The sequence below is a fragment of the Pongo abelii genome, chromosome 16 (assembly GCF_028885655.2).
Source record: "Pongo abelii isolate AG06213 chromosome 16, NHGRI_mPonAbe1-v2.0_pri, whole genome shotgun sequence".
Lineage (NCBI taxonomy): Eukaryota > Metazoa > Chordata > Mammalia > Primates > Hominidae > Pongo > Pongo abelii.
In genome coordinates, this window is record NC_072001.2 from 75,425,995 (window position 1) to 75,447,082 (window position 21,088).

Genomic DNA, 21,088 nt, shown 5'->3' on the forward strand with positions numbered 1-21,088 from the left:
TTTTTTTGGGAGGGAAAATAAGTTTTATTTTATTCTTTCTCCTAAGCTTATGATTTTAGTATTCCAAGACCTTATGCTTGAATTACTTAGCAAGAGGGTATGCTTATGCAGAAGACAGGGAAATGAAGAGAAAAGAGCAGGCATATACAAAAGTGAAGGTTCCTTAACAGAGTTCCTAGTGGAGATGGTAGGCACTGGTGGAGTTTTTATCCAGAACTTAAAACTTAGGAAATAATTATGATGACACTTTAGCTGGAAGTAATGGAGAAATCTGATTCCAAACTCATATTTTATTTTTCTTTATTATTATTATTTTTTTTTGAGACAGAGTCTCACTCTGTTGCCCAGGCTGGAATGCAGTGGCGTGGTCTCAGCTCACTACAGCCTCTGCCTCCCAGGTTCCAGAGATTCTCTAGCCTCAGCCTCCCAGGTAGCTGGGATTACAAGCACGCACCACCACACCTAGCTAATTTTTGTATTTTTAGTAGAGACAGGGTTTTACCATGTTGGCCAGGCTGGTCTTGAACTCCTGACCTCAGGTGATCCACCTGCCTCAGCCTCCCAAAGTGCTGGGATTAGAGGTGTGAGCCACTGCGCCTGGCTCAAATTCGTATTTTAAATGCCTATTTGCAATCAGCAAAGAGCCAGGTATGCTGCATGCTGCTTGCTATAAGGATTTGGCTTCGCTGGCTCAAATTTTTTCACTCCACCAAAAGATAAGGCACAGGCCCACTTATTCAATCACGTTTGCTGAAAATACCATAGCCTGAGTGTAGACAAACTTCCCCTGAAGTTGCTAGAAGTGTCTAGTTAGCAGAATCACTGGATGACTGCATGCAGAAGGCCTTTAGGGAACCTACAGTCCAATCGCTTTACCTTATGGTGTAAAGCAGGCCCAGAAAGCGGAAGTGACTTGTCCCAAGTCGCAGCAAAACAGGAACAGCCTGAGGCTTAGAACTCACTTCTGATTCCAGAGTGAGGCTCTTCCCTCCAGCTGATAAACATGGTCCGTGGCAGGCAAGGACCAGAGCGAACCTAAGCAGGTTAGGGGCGGGGTGGAACCACCCAGGAGGCACTAACAGCTCAGCAGCTCATGGGAGAGCTTCCAAGAGGCCAGCTGGCAGCAACCCACCTCAGGGGGTCACGGGAGCACCCTAGGTGGATGAATTAGCATACAAGTCTCTCTGGTCTGTGCCAAAGCTTTGGGGTCTTGCTAAATTTAGAAATTTGAGGCCGGGTGTGGTGGCTCACGCCTGTAATCCCAGCACTTTGGGAGGCCGAGGTGGGTGGATCACCTGAGGTCGAGAGTTGGAGACCAGCCTGACCAACGTGGAGAAACCCCGTCTCTACTAAAAAATACAAAATTAGCCAGGTGTGGTAGCGCATGCCTGTAATCCCAGCTACTCGGGAGGCTGAAGCAGGAGAACCACTTGAACCTGGGAGGCGGAGATTGCGGTGAGCCGAGATCACGCCATTGCACTCCAGCCTGGGTAACAAGAGCAAAACTCCATTTCAAAAAAAAAAAGAAAGAAAGAAATTTGAAAGCAGCCAGCAACATCAAGGCACAGATGGAGTTTGAGCTACCCTCTTCAGGCTATTCAGAAAATTCTCCCAGGGGGAAGTTGGGAAGGAGAACTTCTATTTGGCCCCAGCCTAAACTCTCCTGGAAGCTCGATGGGGCCTCTGTCAGCTTTCCCCTCTGGACCTGCCCATTTGTCCCAGAGGTGCCCACTGAGGCTACCTCAATGCCTGTCAAACTAAAACTTAAACCTAAAAGTGTCTGCAGCATAGTCTCCAGCCAGCCTGATCAGAAGATTATGGAGGGGGCCAGGCACGTGGCTCACACCTGTATTCCCTGTAATCCTGGCACTCTGGGAGGCTGAGGCAGGTGGATCACCTGAGGTCAGGAGTTCAAGACCAGCCTGGCCAACATGGTAAAACCCCATCTCTACTAAAAATACAAAAATTAGCCGGGCGTGGTGGTAGGCACCTGTAATCCCAGCTACTCGGGAGGCTGAGGCAGGAGGATCACTTGAACCTGGGAGGCAGAGGTTGCAGTGAGCCAAGATCACACCACGGCACTCCAGCCTGGGTGACAGAGTGAAACTCTGTCTCAAAAAAAAAAAAAAAGAAAGAAAAAAGAAGGAGGGGCATACTGACTCCTCACTGAAGAATGGGATAGACACCCTCTATTCTACCTCTCCCAGGAAGGCCATAAGTCTTTGCTCTGAAAGGAGCCAGACTTTAGAGCCGGCTACAGGTGGACATGGGGTGAAGACATCAGGTTGCCAGGGTGCCCTCTCTCGTTTCCTAGGAGCCTGGCACCTGCAAGGAGGGGCACCTTTAAACAATCAAGCATAGTGAGTGGGGCGACAAGCAGAGCAGAGACACAAACGACAGCGGGGTGGAGCCCCACCAGTCCCTCTGAGGATAAGGCAGAGGGAGCCCCGCTGGGGTCCACATCACTGTGTGTCTCGGGCTGATTTGGACACAAGGCTCACACATTCATTCTACCCGCCCCAGTGCTAGCTGGCCGAGGATGCCAGGCTGTACCCGACCTCAGGCTGTGCGACTTGGAACCTGGACCCAGGGCAGGAATTGACAGGTTCCCCCAAACAATGTCACCCCCGGGACCCCAAGACCTCAAGCAGCAGAAACCACAATCCTGGATGTTACGTGCAGCGCCATCTCCTGTCTGCCCTGCCTCCTTATCCCTTTTTCCCAGGGCGACTTTGGACCAGGTCTCGAGGCCGGGAGACCGGCCCCAGCCCGCCCGACCAGGATGGGCCTGGCGCCCGGGGGAGGCCGCGTCGTGCTGAGACAGCTCCGAGCTGCCTCCCCGCAGTCGCGGGCCGCTACAAGTGCGGATTCGGCGGCGAGAGGAAAGAGTCTGGCCCTCCAGGGGACGCACGGAAATCCAACCTTTGGGTCGGGGGCAGTCAGGACTGGGAGTCGATATTGCGGGCAACGAATGATGAATGAATAAATGAAAGGATGAACAGAGTGGCGAGGCGGAGATGGGCCATGCGGGGCGTCCCGAGGAGGGTGCCCTTCCCCGCCCCGATGCTGCCGGGACCGTCCTTCATCCCCCAGGTCGCAGCAGACTCAGCCAGGACACCCGGTCCTAGCGCGAACACCTCGCGGGCTCCGGGAGGCGCCTGGGCGCGCGGCGCAGCTCTGGCCCGAAGCCCGCATTCCGGCGGCCGGGAAGTGCCTGCCCCGTGGGCAGAACGCGCCGAGTTGCCGCGGCCCCAGAAGCCGTCCTGCCCCGCGCGGCAGCAGCCCCTCGCGGCGGCCTCCGGAACCCCGAGACCGGCCCCCGGGCCGCAACCCCTTACCTGCCCGCCTCGGCGGCCTCGCTCCGGCTCAAAGCGGTCATCGCGGCGCCTACACCCAGCGCCCCTGACCGCGCGCCGGGACCCAGCGCCCGCCGGACCCCGCCCGCCCCGTCGAGAGCCCGCCCCGCCCGCCCATTGGCGGGTCGCGCGGGCCGGGCCCAGCCCATTGGCCGTACCTCCTCCTCATTCCCCAGCTTCCCCAGCTTCTCTCCTTCCCCACCTTCCCCAGGTGGGGCCCCAAGCTCTGAGCAGATCCTAGCGCTCGGTCCACCGGACTGGAAGGTCCTGGAGGCCAGGGCCTGACGCGGCACCTCCTGTCCCTCACGTCGAGGGTATTGTGTCCCCTCTGGACGCTTCTGTCGTCCTAGTCTTGGAGCTTGGGTCCCTCTGCCGGAACCAATTCCGGCCCCTCTCCAACCTAACCCTTCCCAACATAGAGCTCCAGGTAAGTTTCAATTTTACGGTGAGTGGGGAACACCAAAGGGGATATTGAACACCGTGGTCTGGAGCCCGGGAGCCAGGATGCTCCCACGCACTTTTGCCGGAGTTAACATTGCAGTTTCTCCAAGGAAATACACTTTTGGAGGAGTCTGCAAAGGAGCTGAAGGTGGACACAAATCAAAGGCAGGGAAGCAGAGGCACAGCTCAGTGTGTGACAATGAGCTTTTGCCTGGCCTGCAGGCCCTTTCCTCTTCCATCCCCACCAGGTCACTTGGTCCTTGGGAGTGTGGTCAGGAGAGAGGAAAGGCGCAGGCCAGATTTGGTCCCATTCCCAACTCTCTCCCCCAGCCCCTTGGCACTTACAGCATCATGGTGGGAGGGCACCAGCAAACAGGAGGGGTTCCAAGGGGAGCCTAGGTCCACAACTGAGGACCTGGGAGCCAAACCCAGTCTCAGGCACCCAGAGCTGACTCCTCCTCCTCCTAAGGGATACGCTATTGCAGGGAGACCAAAGTGGAAGAACCATGGCCAGGGCCACTTTCCAATTTGGGTTTATCTACCAGAGTGGGAGGGAGGAGGCCTGCTCTTTCCCATCTTTGGTTCACATAAGCCATTAAAGTCTCCCCACAGCACTGAAGGGGGCAACCTGTAACCCTAAAATAGTCAGCTACTGCTTTCCCAGCGCCTCTGCACCAGGAGGTGGGCAGGATGGCAGGTGACACCACCACAGTTCCCATCGCAGGGCACGAGGCTGCAGCCATTCCCAGCCTGCTCAGAGGGCAGGGTTCAACCACCTCCCCCTCCCCAGCAGAAAAGAGAGGAAACAGGTGCTTCAGCTGTTGTTTATTGACATACAGGTAGGCTCTATAGCAACAGGCCTGGAGGTGCTGCAGTAGTGGGGGAAAATGGAAGGTGGAGGGTGGAGTGTTTGCTGCAGGACAGCTGAGTGGAGGGCGGGGACAGGTGCGAACTGGAGAGGCCTAGGGAGCTGGAGAAGCAAGTAAGGGCCAGGGCCAGAGTCGGCTTCAATGGAACAACAGCCCGGTGCCCTAAGGCCCCTAACTCTCGCTGGCTGCTTCTTGACCCCAGGCCAGGATTGGGAGTCCTCTGGGCATCCATTTTTTCTAAAGGAACTGGACAGAGTACACACAGGAAAGGAAGCTGTCACCCTCTTGCCATCTGGCTCCAGGGGCCTCCAGTCCAGCATTCCTCCTTCTTCCCTTGATTGGGTGGGGCCACATGATGGGCAGCCAGGCTCTGGGCTGTCCCACTAGAGCAGGCTGCAAACACAGCCATGTTTCAGTGAGGCGTTGATCTTCCCTGGTGTCCCAGCCCACCAGTGCCACATTACAGCCCAGAGTGAGTTCTACAAGCGTTGCTGGCCTAATGGATGTGTTGGGGGAAGGGGGTGGGACAGGGGCTGGAGGAGGGGCTCTGGGGTCCATCACGGCACAGGAACAACACGCATGGTGTTGGTGAAGCCGGAGCCAGGGCGCCATCCGGTCAGCACAATGACCACATCTCCCTTCTTGAAGAAGCCTCGGGCCTTGCCTGGAGGAAAAGAAGGGAGGTTGGTGAGTAAAAGCCAAGCCAGGCAGGTCTGCACCTGGGCAGCTGCCCCATAGCCTGAGCACTGAACTAGGCTGGCTGACCACTACTTCCTCACACCACAAGGTGGCACCAAACTCACAGCCCAGGCAAACAGGAGGCAGGCCCTGAAATGTCCTTATCACTCAGATGGCAGGGTTGGCAGGGACCTTTGGACATCATTTACTAACCTGGAGAGGGTGCAAAGCCTTGCCCAGGGTCAGAGCTAGCTGCTTCCTGTCATCTGATGATACCCTACCTTATACAGGGACAATGGCCACATCAGTACATAATCTGTGTATGCCACCCCACAGCACAGGAGCTGTGGCCAATTTTATTTAAAAAACAAAACAAAAAAAAACCTCAGTAATGAGCAGATACCAAAGAATGGACAATTTTGCTTTGAGCCCCAGACTAGAAGAGAAGAGGAACTGAACTGCTCAGCCCTACAACTCAAAGGACCCTTTTCCCTCCGGGCTCAGCTTAGGACTTTGGAGAATGAGAGATTCAGAACCAACATTCCCAGTGAGGGAGAGGAACAGTCGGCTGGGCCTTTTGCCCTGCTAAGGTCCGCGTGTTCCCCTTTCTATTCCCCAAACTTTCAAGGTCCCACAGAAGCCAATGCTCAAGCATCCCCCAGCTCCTCTAGGCTCTAGCCCCTGCTTCAGCCACGTACCAACATTCATGGCAAAGTTCACGCGGAGGTCCACGTCCTCAGCCCAGGCCTCCTGGACTGGGTCCTTGCACAGCACAGGGAAGATGCCACGGTACAGGTGGGCCTGACGAGCTGTCTGGGGATTCCGGGTCACAGCAATGATGGGGGCACGTGGGCGGTATCTGGCCACCTGGTGAGCAGACCTGAGATGGGATGGGGGACATACAGAAGAGACCATTACACGAGGCCCCAGGAAGTACCTCAGGACATTCAAACAGCTCACCCTCTCATCCAGCTCACTGGCCAGCTCACTGAGGGCTCTGGCCTCTTCAACATCTGCTCCCCAGGACCCCTCCCGAGGCTCCGGCAGCCCCTCATCCTATATCCCCCACAGCATGCTAGGCTACCATTTGCCCTCTACCCCCGTTCCACAGGCCAAGGGCTCAGGATCATCTTGACCCAACAAGGTCAGCCTCACCCACTTACCCACACAGCCCATGGTTGGCAGAACCCTTCCTACACCCTGAACTCTGACACAAAGAGGCAGCCCTGGCCCCATGTCACCAGCACCCATTCCTCTCGCTGCCAATGACAGCGACAAGCCAAGTAGCACGTCACTAGCACCTGACTCTTGACATCTGCAAGGAGCAGTAGCAGAGCTGACCAGCCCCCTGGGAATCATCAGCTTCTCTACTTTTGTGCCCTCTCCCTGCTGCACACGGCTCCTAGCTCCTGAAACAGTCCCAGCAACTGGGCTATAAAAGGCCCAGAGTCAAATCTGAGTATCTATTAGGTGAGGCTTAGAAATCTAGGTGCTACTCAGCAGGCAAGAACAGGAAATGCGAGTGTTGCTGCAGGAGCAGCTCTGCCTGCCAAAGCTCCTTTGGAGGGCAGGGGACCCTTCTGAAGCCCCTCTGCCAGGCACTTTCTTGAACACTGACACTGCACACTTGTAGCTGCAGCTGTGTCTCAGGAGCTGGGGAGGGGCACCAGAAGGGAAGTTATGAGGACACTCAACAGGTGTCAGGGAAACTTAAGCCACATCACAGCAGAGAAGTCCCTGCACTTCACTCTTGGCCTCTACGCAAGGCCTTCAGAGGGAAGCAACTGCTGAAGCCAGGGCCAGCTGAGTGAAACCCCAGAAGACCGGAGCTTAAAATAGCCAAACAGCAAGAACTGGACCTTTTAAGGAAGGTCAACCCCTACGGGTTGGAGCTGTTCAGCCAAGACTGGGAAGCTGGAGCCCTCTGCTGAAGGCATCTGCACAGAGCTTGTGTCCTGGTTCTCTGGGCTGCCCACATCCACCTGCTGCTCCTCAGTGTGTGGGCACTGCCTGTTTGCTCCTCTCTTCCAGGAAACCCTCGCTGCCCTGTGGGCAGGGACAAGGAGCATACTGCCTAACTAGGAGAGTAAAGGACATTAACTCAATGTCCTGGGCCAAGGAAGGGATCCCAAGTTGGAGGCCCAGCATAGGCCACACAGTCCTCAGCCTGGCTGCCAGGCCCCACAGAATGTCAGCCAAGATAGCACAGCAACCTCTCCTGAGCTGGAACCCAATTTGTCTTTAGGGCTGGAAAACAGCAGCAACTAGTGCACCAAATGGAGGCACAGTAAACAGCATTTAAATAAATTCATTTCCCAACAGAAATTTTTAAAGAGCACATAGTAACTGGAATAAGCAAAAGTGGTTATCTTTTACAATCTTAGAGGACTAAATTTTCAATATCAAATAACCATTTGTAGTCAGCCTGTGCACTATTATGTAATAAATCTCCAGCATAAACTTGCTTTTGATCCAAATGTTCTGACATTCCTTATGAGTGCTACCTAGAGTCCTTTGGGCCCAGGGAAGAGGCTCTGCTCAGTCCCTCCCTGCAGGCCCAAGGTGGCAGGCAGAGGGGTCTTACCTTGGCTCAGTGCTAACTGAGCATTGTTCAATGGACTGCTCCCAGGACCCCCAAGGAGAGGTGCCACTGAGCAGGGCATCCCAGGGAGCCGCTGCCGCCTCCTACCTGCCAGACTTGGTGAGGACGATTATGGCCCCACTGCAGCACTTGAAGGAGGCCTCCACGGCACCCACGGCGGTGGCTTCTGTGGGGTCGCTGGTAATGGGCGCCAGGCGGCGGAGTTCCTCAAATAATTGCAAGTGGTAGATGGCGGCCTCTGCCTCACGGGCAATCTAGGGGAGCAACATCCGTCCAGAGGGACGAGAGGGGGACAGAGCTTTGTCAGAGCTTTGTCACAAAAGGAGAGGGAGGGGAAGAGTCACCGGGCAGCTGGTGAGGAACATGCTCCTGGGGACAAAGGCCAAGAGGAGCCCAATCACTGGAGATTCTGAGCTGAGCCAAGATCAAGACTCCACAGAAACCAGTCCTTCACCAAGTGCCTGTGACATCTACTGTGCCTACTGAGCCACAGGACCCTTTGGTCCTGCCCTGCCATGACCTCCCTGGCAGTGTTCCTACAGATGAAAAGAGGCTCTGTGCCCAGGTGCCAGGTTGGGCCTGGCTGTCTTCTCCTAGAGCAGCTGGAGCAAGAGGCTGGTTATCCTAATAGTGTTACCTGCCCTTAGGGCCCTACCTGCCAGACTCCGTCAGAACTATCAAAGCTGCTGCTAAACACTTATAAGAAGCCTCCACGCTGCCCATGGCCATGGCTTCCATGAGGTCTGTGGAGTGACTTGAGGCTCGCACAAGTTCTTCAAACAGCTTGCGGTGGAACATGGCTGCCTCAGCCTCACGAGCTATCTGTAAGGTTTAGGGGAAGAGGAGGCAAGGAAGAGGGAAGGAGGAGGAAAAAAACGAGACACAACACATGGGAAGACAGAATGGGGAATTAATCAGAGAGGAAGGTAACCTTAGGTTAATTGGCTAAATCTGTCCTTCAGGCAGATGCAGAGGTAGGGTGATGAAAGTCCAACTGCTTCAGGAGGTGCTGCCACTTCCCCTCCAATACAGGGGAAATTGGCTCTTCCATTCTGGAAGCATTTTTTGATTGGGGGTGGAGGGAGACAATCTGGCAGTAGGCTCTAGCACCCTGGCATGAAAACATGCCCAGGCTGGGCCCAGGCCACTCCCTGGCAGAGGACTTGACCACGCTGCCTCATGACACAGCTTACAGGAAGGAACAGGAGGCCCTCCCTCCTCACATGGCTGGCTGTTAGGCAGACTCCTGCCCAGCCTCCATGCATGCATGGAGTGAGCACTCACTTGGCTTCAGGCACGGGGATGCACTGAGCCTTTCCAATGGCCTGCCATGGCAACAGATTGAGCAGCGCTGGAAAGCTGGGATCAAAGCCAAAGCAAGGCAACTCAACTGAGTTTGAAGCAGGAGAACAGAAAACTTGGGCTAACTTGTGACAGGCACACTGAACAGCCATGTGAAGAGACAGATGCCTGTGGAAGCATGCAGATATACTTAACAGACACTTGATTAAAATCTAATAATTAAAACAGTCATGAGAAAGCCACTGAGTTATTTATAGATCACTTGCTCAGATAAGACCAAGAATCAGAAAGACAATGTAAGCTTTAGAGGATTATAATGCAACCACCAGCATCTTAGTAAATGATGGGTGAGGGAAGAATCGGTAATACCCCCTCATTAATTTCACAGTAGAAGCAGATGTGTGGCAGGATGTACTAGGTTAAAGGTATTCTTTCTGTAAGAATGGAATGCATGCAGCCCAGAGGACAGGGGACATGAACAGGAAACAGAGCCATACCTGGTACTGCTCTTAGTTATGGGTCATAAACTGCATCAGTTAGACACAGGAGAAAGCAGTGAACAGTTAATGGAAGGAACTGTTGGCCAGTGTTAACTGGTGACACAGAAAGGAAAGGTCTAGCCACCTGGAGGGGCAGCTACAGCCTAGCCCAGACCTGTATCTTCTGAGCAGTGCCATGCAATCCAAGCCTTGCAGCTCTACAGTATCTGTCTGTTCATAGGAAACACCAGGGTATGGAAGAAAGGATATGGAATTTAGAACCTGAGCCTGAATCTTAGTCCCTGACCCCACTGACAGGCTCCAAATGGAGACCTGTTCTCATCTCCTGCTAGACAGAGAATGATGTTGCAGGAGAGGAGACTGACTTTGGAGTCAGTAGACCTAGATTCAAACCCAGGCTTTATTGGCCATATAACCCTCATCTATAATGGATGTAATGGGAGTTAGGAAGATTACATCCATGTACAGAGAGACTTATCAGACACTTAGTAATAACAGCAATGAATATTTAATGCTAAGGCTATAATTAAACATATCTAATCCATTTTACAGATGAGGTCTTGAGAGGTTAAATGACTTGCCCAAAGACACATTCAAGTCCCCACATTGTATGCAGTGATTTCACGGTTCAGTATATCTAAGTCAAGATCAGCCTCTGTCCCACCTTTGAGGCCATGAAGTCACACAATTAAGTAAGGGAATTAGAGAGAGATGTGTGGAGAGACCCAGAAAGGCAGCCACTTTAGTGGTGACTGGTTCAAGGTGCACTGTCTCCTGGGACACCTTCCTACCACGGGGGCAATAGTGAGACTGCACCAAGAGTATCTAAGCATCAGAACGGCAATCACATCGCACGAACGGTAAGGTCAGCCAGGCCCAGGCTACATTAAGTGGGCCTGGGAGAGAAATCACTCTCTACCGATTTTTTTGTGTCTTGTTTTTTTATGTTTGTTTGGTTTCTTTTTTGAGACAGGGTGTCACTTTGTCACCTAGGCTGGTACCATCTTGACTCACTGCAACCTCAACCTCCTGGGTTCAAGCTATCCTGCTGCCCCAGCACCACCCCCTCTCCAAGTAGCTGGGACTACAGAAGTGCATCACCATGCCCAGCTAGCTAACTTTTGGATTTTTAGTACAGACAGGGTTTCGCCAGGTTGCCCAGGCTGCCTTCTGAGCTCAAGCGATCCACCTACCTTGGCCTCCCAAAGTACTGAGATTACAGGTGTGAGCCACCATCCCTGGCCTCTACCAATTTAAATATGGGGAAACCCACTAAGGATGCTGATGACAGTCCAGGAAATATCCTTAGTCAAGTATGAACTCAGTTTGCTACTGAAAGAGCATTTAATAGAAATGACATCTCTTCTCTGAAAGCTGTTTAAGCCCAGTAATAGGATACATAGTGAAAAAGGAAAGGAAGATGCCCAGACCAGATGGGTGTTTCCGGGTTTTTTTTGTTTTTTGTTTTTTTCTGGTGGCAAGGGGTGGCGTTTTAAAACTTGGGGGCTTGGAGGGGCTGAGGTCAAAGGGCAGCGGGTCTTTCACTGGCTAGAAAGGGAATAGAAAGGGTGAAGGAAAACCATATCTGGATAAAGTTTAAGTTCACTGAGCATGACCTAAGACTACTGGGAGAAAGTTAATTTCCAGCACTCATTTTACCAAACCTATGTAACCCTGATTAGGGATCCCTGAGTTAGCTCCAGAGCTGAACAGACAGGGCAAAGGGACTGAGCCTCCAACCCTGAGCAGTGGCCAGGCACTTGACATGACAAGCTGGAAGAGCCTGAAGAACGAGCTCTCAGAGAAGAAGGGAAACAGCCTCCATGACTCCTCCAGACACTCAGTCCAGGGCCGCCAGGGTCAGCCACCCTCCCCGCTGTCTCTATCTGTGGCCCTGCCACCAGTCACTCAACCCGAGTTTTTGGTCTAGAGTAAGAGCAGCAGCTGTACCCCAATGGCACAGCAAAGCAAATCTCCCTACAGGCACCATGCAAGACCAGCACAGGCAGCTCAGTGCAGGCAACAGACTCCAGTGCAGGTCCACAAGGGCCCCCTGCGGGAGCGCCTGTCTGCAGGATGCGGGGCAGGGGGAACTGAATTGGAAGCCAAAGGAAGAGGGCAGCTGGGAGCAGGAGTCCCTAGCCCTTTTCAGAATAGGGCAAAGGTACTCAGAACTTCTGACTCTGAGAAAGAGGTACAAGACCTCCTTTCACTGCAGAAATATCCCAGGACTTAAGCCATGGGAAGAATTCACAACCTTGGAAGTCAGAAGTGAAATAAACTGTGTGGTGTCCAACGAAAGAGGATGTCTCCAGGGCAGAAGGAAAAGGAGGGGTGGGGGTGTAGGCAGGAATGCAGAACAGGAGGAAAAAAAAAAGCCACCTCCACTTCCACCCCCACCCTCTTGCTGCTGTAACTTGGAGGATAATGAAAGGCTGTGCATAAGAGGATGGAGAAACCTAAAAAGCTCTGCACCAGAGCTTGCATCCATCCCAGGCCCAGTCCGAAGCCCGGGGGATGGGGCAGGCCCCAGAACTCACCAGGTGCTGCATGCGCACAGCCTCCAGAGGATAGTCCCCTTTGGCTGTTTCTCCAGACAGCATGATGCAGTCAGCTCCATCCAGGACTGCATTGGCCACATCACTGCCTTCAGCCCGAGTGGGGCGGGGCTTCTTGATCATGCTCTCCAGCATCTGGGAGGGGACAGAGCATTAGTGAGACATGGCTTGGGCTGTCTTCAGAGACAAATGACAGCAAGCTGATCCTCTGGATAGTGAGTAGGTGCACAGAGTATGGCTTTGTGTAGGTGCAAGGGGGAAGGGGATTATCTGTGTGTTACGTGCGACAATTCCATGGGAAGAGATCAGACAGCCTCCAGAGCTTTCGCATACAAACATGCGAGTGTGCACAGGGAATGTGGGGAAGGGTGGGCACATGCCTGAGTAGCACAGATGACAGGCTTCCCAGCTCGGTTGCACCGTCCAATCATCATCTTCTGAGCAAGAAAGACCTTCTCTGCAGGAATCTCAATGCCTAGATCACCACGAGCCACCATGATCCCATCACTGGCCTCCAGGATTTCATCAAACCTGATGGACAAAGTTGGGGGGAGAGAGGTTATATAGAACAGGGGCCACAAGTATGGCAGTAGACAAGAAGTTTCCCTGGGATTCCCTAACTTAGATGTCCTTGTACCAGGACAGACATCCATGATATCATCATGGGTGCACACAGATGGCAAGGCAGTCTAGCTACCTTAGGCCCCCAGAGTGGGCCAACATTTCTGCCTGCTGGGCTTCAACACCAATATGGATGCTTCATTGACGGAAGAAAGGGGAGAGGGCAAATCCAAATGGGCTCATTCCCAAGGTCTCCTCTCCAAATCCCATGCACGTTAGGGGTCTCTCTGGGGCCTCCATTCTCCAATCAGCACTTTAAGACAGGGAACCCGAGGCCTGCTGACTGCTTCCACCACAAAGACCCATGGCCTCATCTAGTCAAGGACACTTGAGGACTGCCCTTTGAGGTGGCCCACTCCAACCTACTGAAGGCAAGAGGGAATGTGGCTTTGCCTGGCCTAGGGCCAAGTTCAGCTAGCCTATGGCTTATCAGGATGGCAAAGGGGAGGGCCCCAAATTGCCTGGTACAGAGGATATCTACACAAAGCTCAGACAGTAAGGCCACTACAGTGGGTGCACAACATTGCTCCCCCCCTCTCCCCAAACACACTTCTAATCCACAAGAGTATGTCTAGCATCTTAGTTGTGCTGAGTTGTATTCCTAGCAGGATGCCAAAAATGGTGGCCATGCCCACTGGGCTCGGAGGGGGTAAGCTAAGTTGGGGCAATCTGAACCTGGAGAAGAACCACACATCTTCCTCCGAGAGTGGAATGGACCATACCAGAGTTAGCATGATCACTGAGCCAGCTGCGTTCCAAGTGAAGACCAGGAGGCCATAAGCTTTAGCATGGACACCAGGCCCTGAAATTCCACATGGCTCCCCAGGAAGGGCCAAAAAGAGCCCCTTCTTAAGTGTCTGCTGTCATCTTTCCCCCTGGCCCCCCCATTCCAGCAAACACCGGTAGTATTTCTGATCAGGAACAGAACATCATGGCCCCTGGTCCTGTAAGCAGTGACCCTGTTCTCTCAAATGTTGGTCCCCAGGCCCAGGGAACAATATCAAGCTGCCAGCATCTCAATTACCTGGGAAGCTTTTTTTAAAAAAACAAAACAAAACAAAACAAAAAAAACATAATGCCTTCTACTCTGCTAAGATATTCTGATTCAGCAGGTTTGGAACGGCTTGGCAGTCTATATTCTGATGGGCTAGGGGCTGGGAATCAGACATGCACAGGATGCACCATGCCCTTCAGAGAGCTGCGCTGGGACTGGTGCAGGGACAACGGAGACTTGCCTCCGAACCCCCTCATGATTCTCGATTTTGCTGATTATCTTGATGTTCTTTCCCTTCTCTCCCAGGACCTTCCTAACTTCATGGACATCAGATGCCTTGCGGATGAATGACGCAAACACCATATCAACATCCTGCTCGACCCCAAACTTCAGATCCTGGATGTCCTTCTCCGACACAGCAGGCAAGTCCACAGCAGCCCCAGGAAGGTTCACACCCTTCTTGCTGCCCAAGGAGCCACCATTTTCCACCTCCGTCAACAGGAAGTCGGCACCTGTGTGAAAAAGGGTAAATAGGGGAGGCAGAGCACCGAGGGAATAGGTCAACAGGAAGCAGGCACCTTTCCCCCAAGTACAGTGAGCTGGGAAGTGGTGCATTATGGGTGCTGGAGCTGTTTTACCAGAGTTGAAACCCTACTATACTAACTGCGTAATCCTGGGCAAGCCATTTAACCTCTCTGTACCTCACTTTCCTCACCTATAAATAAGGATAATTAAGACTGTTCTGCCTTTGGGAGGCTGAGGCAGGCAGATCACCTGAGGTCAGGAGTTTGAGACCAGCCTGGCCAACATGGCAAAACCCCATCTCTACTAAAAATACAAAAAATTTAGCCAGGTGTGGTGGCGGGTGCCTGTAATCCCAGCTACTCGGGAGGCTGAGGTAGGAGAATCGCTAGAACCCTGGGGGCAGAGGTTGCAGTGAGCCAAGATCGTGCCACTGCACTCCAGCCTGGGCAACAGAGAGAGACTCTGTCTCGAAAACAAAACAAAACACAACAAAAGAAAAAAATATATATATATGTTCCTGTGTTCTCCAGAACCAGAAGAACGTAACTATGCTGGATTAAGCCTGTCTTTGAGGATAAATGAGTTATAAAAGGGATTCCTGAGAACACACAGACTCAATCTCACTGCCAGACAACCAACCTTCCCATCTTCCTTGTGTCAAGGAACTTTAGAGACAAAAGATGGTTTTAGACAATTGGACTCCAGCTCCCATACGTACCTTTCTGCTTCACCTGGAGAGAAATAAGCCCATCATCCACGTAGATCTTGCTGCCCACTTCCACCACCTTGCAGATGTTCTTGTAGTCCAGCCATAGGATGTTCTCGTCACACTTTTCCATGTAGGCATTATCCAGTGTGATTTTGAGAGTGGCTCCCTTCTTCAGCTCCACCTCTGCAGTGCCGCTCTAGGGACAAGAGAGTAAGCAAGAGTCCAAACTGGAGACACCAGTAGCAGCATCACCTCAGAAGGAATGGAAAAGCTCTTTCCTCCAGGGAACAATGTTCAAGTCACTGCTAAAACTAGTACAGTTTTTTGCTCTTATTCTCTAACTCAGTATACTTCACGGAAATAATCCAAGAAAAGAATATAACGTTTCAGTTATGCTACTTAATGATGGGGAAAAAGATACAAAGAGATGGTTTCCCGAGTTAGAAAGCCTAAAGTTTAGGTTTTTAGGGTAAAAAAAAAAGGTTCCTTTGTGGTACCATTTCCTAGCAAAGTAGATCAAATCAACATTGTTTACAGTGATGAATAAATCCCCATTTGTAGACCTCAACTCCTCTGCAGTCCTTCATAGTGCTGGGAAGAAACACGGCAACCCAGTGCTTTGGAGGACATGTCTCTGGGGCATATTGCCTACTGAGCCTTCCCCTCGCTCTCCGCAGAATACTCACGCCCTTGATGAGCCCAGTTCGGATCTCAGGTCCTTTAGTGTCTAGAGCCACAGCAACGGGCCGGTAGAGGATGGGGTCAGAAGCAAAGCTTTCCGTGGCTGTGCGCACATTCTTGATGGTCTCCGCGTGGTACTGGGGGAAAAGAAGGAGATGACAAGCATGCTCCCACACTAGAATCCAGCTCCAATTCCCCTGCCCAGGAGCCAAAGCTGATCACTCAGGAAAGGCCTGTGGATGTCTTAGAGCTCTATCTCCATCCTCAGCACGATCCATGCACTGAGAAATCCTCTACCTGCTTAATCCAACCTCCTCAGCCTCCACCCACTTCTACTACAGCACTAATTCACCCTAAGGGCCAATCTTTGAAACGTTGGTGGCAAATTTCAGAATACTGCCACCAAAACCCATTAAGGTATGGGTGCAAACATGTCTCATCATAAAAGCAGCTGTGTCCCCAGGGCTGTTCTTTTTTCCCTAAGACTCATCAAATACCCTCAGCATATAAAGCTGATAAACAGGGCAAAAAGCCTAGGACTTGTGTTTGGATAAGGCTGGTCTGGCAATCAATGTCACATTCTGATATATGTGGTAATGCTGAGAGCTTTTCCTCTATTGATTCCAACTACAATGCAAACTTGAAGTTATTGACTTAAGCTAACAGTGGCCCAAGCTAGACAACTCATTGCTAAGGTCACACAGACCTGATTTTCTCAATCACTTTTTTTTTTTTTTTCAGACAGAGTCTTGCTCTGTCGCCCAGGCTGGAGTGCAGTGGCACAATCTAGGCTCACTGCAAGCTCCGCCTCCCAGGTTCATGCCATTCTCCTGCCTCTCAGCCTCCCGAGTAGCTGGGACTGCAGGCGCCCACCACCACACCTGGCTAATTTTTTGGATTTTTAGTAGAGACGGGGTTTCACCATGTTAGCCAGGATGGTCTCGATCTCCTGATCTGCCTGCCTTGGCCTTCCAAAGTGTTGGGATTACAGGCGTGAGCCCGGCCTCAATCACTTTCTAGATTCTGATTGGAGAGGGGGAAAGGTGGTCATATGCCTTTTTCTAAATGAACTGCCCTTTATTACTCCTTGCTTACAACAAATCCTGGCTTCAATCTTTTTTCTTAAGCCTTTCCTCCTTTCCATTTACCATTTTGTTTGTTTAAAAGAGGGACTCAGGCTAAGCACAGTGGCTCATGCCTGTAAACCAAACACTTTGGGAGGCTAAGGTGGGAGGATAGTTTGGACCAGGAGTTTGAGATGAGCCTGGGCAACATGGCGAAACCCCATCTCTACAAAAAACACAAAAATTAACTGTGCGTGATGGTGCGTGCCTGGGGTCCCAGCTACTTGTGAGGCTGAGGTGGGAGGATCACTTATGTCTAGGAGGTCAAGGCTACAGTGAGCCATGATCATACCACTGCACTCCGGCCTGGATAACAAAGCAACACCCTATCTAAAAAAAAAAAAAAAAAAAAAAAAAAAAAGACGCAGAGCCAAGATGTCAAAAGAGCTCTAAGATAGTGTAATCAATATGACATTACCGATAACAAGGGCACCTAATTCAGCACTTTCTGGGCCTTGTCGTTTAACCACCACTGTCCAGGAAAGTGGCACCTGCAAGTAAGCCTGCCTGTTATTCACAGGATGCTGGAGGGAGCTGGAGCCAGAGCTTAGCCTCTAAAGACAGTGTTGCCTGAAACCTGTATCTAAAAATCTTCAGCTTCTTATTCAGGCATACTCCCTAATGAGGGACCCTTGGCTTGTTTGTTTTTTATAGGGTTCCTTATAAATTATATTTTCTTGCTTACTGGCTTGTAATAGAAATAGAACAAAATAGAATAGAACAGAGGCTGGGCGCAGTGGCTCACACCTGTAATCCCAACACTTTGGAAGGCCAAGGTGGATGGATCATGAGATCAAGAGATCGACAACATCCAGGCCAACATGGTGAAACCCTGTCTCGACTTAAAATACAAAAATTAGCTGGGCGTTGTGGCGCACACCTATAGTCCCAGCTATTCAGGAGGCTGAGGCAAGAGAACCACCTGAACCTAGGAGGCAGAAGTTGCAGTGAGCCGAGATCGTGCCACTGCACTCCAGCCTGGGCGACAGACAGACAGAGTGAGATTCCGTCTCTTAAAAAAAAAAAAAAAAAAAAAAAAAAGAATAGAAATAGTTGTTTTCTTTTAAGGGGATAGTTGGTGCCTCTCCTTCAGAGTTGATGTGAGGAGTAAAAGAATACATGAAGTATTAGGACAAAGTACTGGTAATTATCTAATAAATGTTACCTATTATCATCTTATAATGATAAGACTCAGGTGTACTGAGTTCCACTACAGCTGTGGCTTTGCTGGGATGTTATCATGTGGATAAGAGTTCCATACATCAATGCTGTCCTGCGGAAGGCTCTATATTTAGCTATATTTAGGTTGTTTAAAAGTCAACCTTAACTCAGGCCGGGCGCGGTGGCTCATGCCTGTAATCCCAGCACTTTAGGAGGCCGAGGCGGGGGGATCATAAGGTCAGGAGATCGAGACCATCCTGGCTAACATGGTGAAACCCCGTCTCTACTAAAAATACAAAAACAAAATTAGCCGGGCATGGTAGCGGGTGCCTGTAGTCCCAGCTACTCGGGAGGCTGAGGCAAGAGAATGGTGTGAACCCGGAAGGCAGAGCTTGCAGTGAGCCGAGATCGTGCCACTGCATTCCAGCCTGGGTGACCTCCGTCTCAGAAAAAAGAAATGTCAACCTTAACTCTACTTAATCCCAATGTAGAATTTTGTTCTCCTAGAATAAAATCTACTTGGTCATGGATCAAGACATTCCTTTCAATCACTACTGGATTTGGATTATTAAATTTTATTTGTTTTCTGCATCTAAGTGAGACTGGTCTAGCACACTAACTGTTAGTACCTGCCTGGTTTTGGTACTGTCCTTGTCTGATCTCAGTATCAGGGTATATTGGTTTCAAAGAACAAAGTGGGAAGATTTCTGTATTTCTCTAGGCTCTGGAGCGGTTTAACAATGTAACTGAATTTTGAAGGGGAGAAATTCAGCCACTAAAATCATTTGGACTTAAGTGTTCTGACGTGAACCAGATCTTAATCACTTTTTCAACTTTTTGGCTGGAGTGCAGTGGCGCGATCTTGGCTCACTGTAGCCTCCACCTCTCAGGTTCAAGCGATTCTCCTGCCTCAGGCTCCCGAATAGCTGGGACTGCAGGTATGTGCCACCATGCCCGGCCAATTTTTGTATTTTTAGTAGAGACAGGGTTTCACCATGTTGGCCAGGCTGGTCTCGAACTCCTGACCTCAAGTGATCCCTCCGCCTTAGCCTCCCAAAGTGCTGGGATTGCAGGTGTGAGCCACCACACATCCAGCCCACTTTTTCAGCTTCTTATGGCCACTGGTCTATTCATATTTTCTATCTTTTGGATATTTATCTTTTCTTGGAAAATAGCAGGAGTCATCTCTCTATATAGGAATTAAGTTATAAGTCTTTCTTGACTTTTAAAATCTCCAATGTGTAGGAAATATTCTCTTTTCTATTCATACTCTTATTTGCACATCCTCATCACATTCTTCACCTGGCTTCTCAGAACTTTCTATTTTACTATTTTTTCCCCACAAAGAATCAGCTCTTAGCTTAATCTGTCAAATTTATTTTCATTTCATTGAGCTATAATCTTACAAAATTATTTTCTTCCCCCTTTTTAGGGTTTTCCTCCCCTAGTGTTCTGAGTTAAATATTTATTTCGTCTACCTTGAGATCTTTGCTTTCTAAAGTAAGCACACTTCAGTTTTTTTGACTTTGTTCTTAATTTCCATTAAAAAATTTTATCACAGAATGTATCTGTATAATTTCTACTTTATGAAACTTGGGGTTTTTTTTGGTGGCCTAATATGCTTTTGTAACCATGAGTGTTTCATGCAAACATGCATTTTTGGTCTTGGGGATGTAAAACCATATATTATAAACATACCAATTATTAGGTATATTATTCAAATCTATGTCATATATCATAATCTCTTAGAGCATCTCTGGGAGGTACACTGAGCCTTCCACTACAGCTGTGGCTTTATTGGGATGTTATGTGGTAAAGCATCCATCAATGCTGTCCTGTGGAAGCCTCTACATTTAGGTTGTTTAAAAGTCATTATTTCTAGGCCAGGCGCGGTGGCTCACGCCTGTAATCCCAGCACTTTGGGAGGCCAAGGCGGACAGATCACTTGAGGTCAGGAATTCGAGATCAGCCTGGCCAACAAGGTGAAACCCCGTCTCTACTAAAATACAAAAATTAGCCGGGTGTGGTGGCAGGTGCCTGTAATCTCAGCTACTTAGGAGGCTGAGGCAGAAGAATCTCTTGAACCCAGGAGGCGGAGGTTGCAGTGAGCCAAGATCATGCCACTGCACTCCAGCCTGGGTGACAGAGCAAGACTCCCTCTCTAAATAAATAAATAAATAAATAAATAAATAAATAAATCTGGAAAACATGACATATGGAACCACATGTTCAGCAAGAATGCACCTTGCCCATGTGAACTGCCAAAAGTGAGGGCTGAAGACTAGTTGCCAAAGCTGTCAAAAAGAGGGCTGGGCATGGTGGCTCACGCCTTTGGGAGGCCGAGGCAGTCGGATCACCTGAGGTCACAAGTTCAAGACCAGCCTGGCCAACATGGCGAAACCCCGTCTCTATTAAAAATATAAAAAAATTAGCTGGGCGTGGTGGCACAGGTCTGTAATCCCAGCTACTCAGGAGGCTGAGGTATGAGAATCGCTTGAACCTGGGAGGCAGAGGTTGTGGTGAGCAGAGATTGTGCCAGTGCACTCCAGCCTGGGTAACAGAGCAAGACTCTGTCTCAAAAAAAAAAGCTGTTAAAAGATCAGATGCAGACATCTGATGTCCCTCTGTCAGAGTGAGAGGGAAGACAGTAATCTCAATGTTCTGCTCAGAAGAGCATTTAAAATAGTCAGAAACTGAAAAAGTACGCCCCAGCCCCTAGTCAAAGGTACATATGAAACAACAGCCCCGACGTATGGTAAGGCTGAAACTGTTTACATTACATTATATAAATTAGAATTTCAGATCAGTTTCCAAGCCGAGCCCACAGACAACCTCATCTTGGTCTAAAACTTCAAAATAAACATACAAGAGGGACGTCTTTAAAAAATAAATAGATAAAAAATAAAAAAAAAATTATAATCTGGGAATAGGAGTGAAAGTAGAGATAATCTCCAAAAGCCTCTTAAA

General features: G+C 50.4%; 2 protein-coding genes across 4 annotated transcripts in view; both read right to left on the reverse strand.

Moving 5' to 3' along the window:
* Positions 1–4,517, reverse strand: part of GRAMD2A (GRAM domain containing 2A) — a 38,763-nt gene extending 34,246 nt beyond the window's left edge. The window contains exon 1 of one of the 3 annotated variants that reach the window (XM_063716710.1): positions 3,339–4,517. In XM_063716710.1, the coding sequence (XP_063572780.1) occupies positions 3,339–3,505 (167 nt within the window). In that variant the 5' untranslated portion in view covers positions 3,506–4,517. The remainder of the gene's footprint in view (positions 1–3,338) is intronic. The other 2 variants (XM_009249993.4, XM_009249992.4) reach the window with 2 other exon arrangements.
* A 93-nt stretch (positions 4,518–4,610) lies between these two features.
* PKM (pyruvate kinase M1/2) overlaps positions 4,611–21,088 on the reverse strand; it is a gene marked incomplete at its 5' end in the record, with an annotated part of 32,067 nt that continues 15,589 nt past the window's right edge. The window contains 8 exon segments of the mRNA NM_001133611.1: positions 4,611–5,330; positions 6,043–6,224; positions 8,602–8,768; positions 12,289–12,441; positions 12,687–12,837; positions 14,163–14,433; positions 15,165–15,351; positions 15,842–15,973. Coding sequence (NP_001127083.1) covers positions 5,224–5,330; positions 6,043–6,224; positions 8,602–8,768; positions 12,289–12,441; positions 12,687–12,837; positions 14,163–14,433; positions 15,165–15,351; positions 15,842–15,973 — 1,350 coding nt within the window. The 3' untranslated portion in view covers positions 4,611–5,223.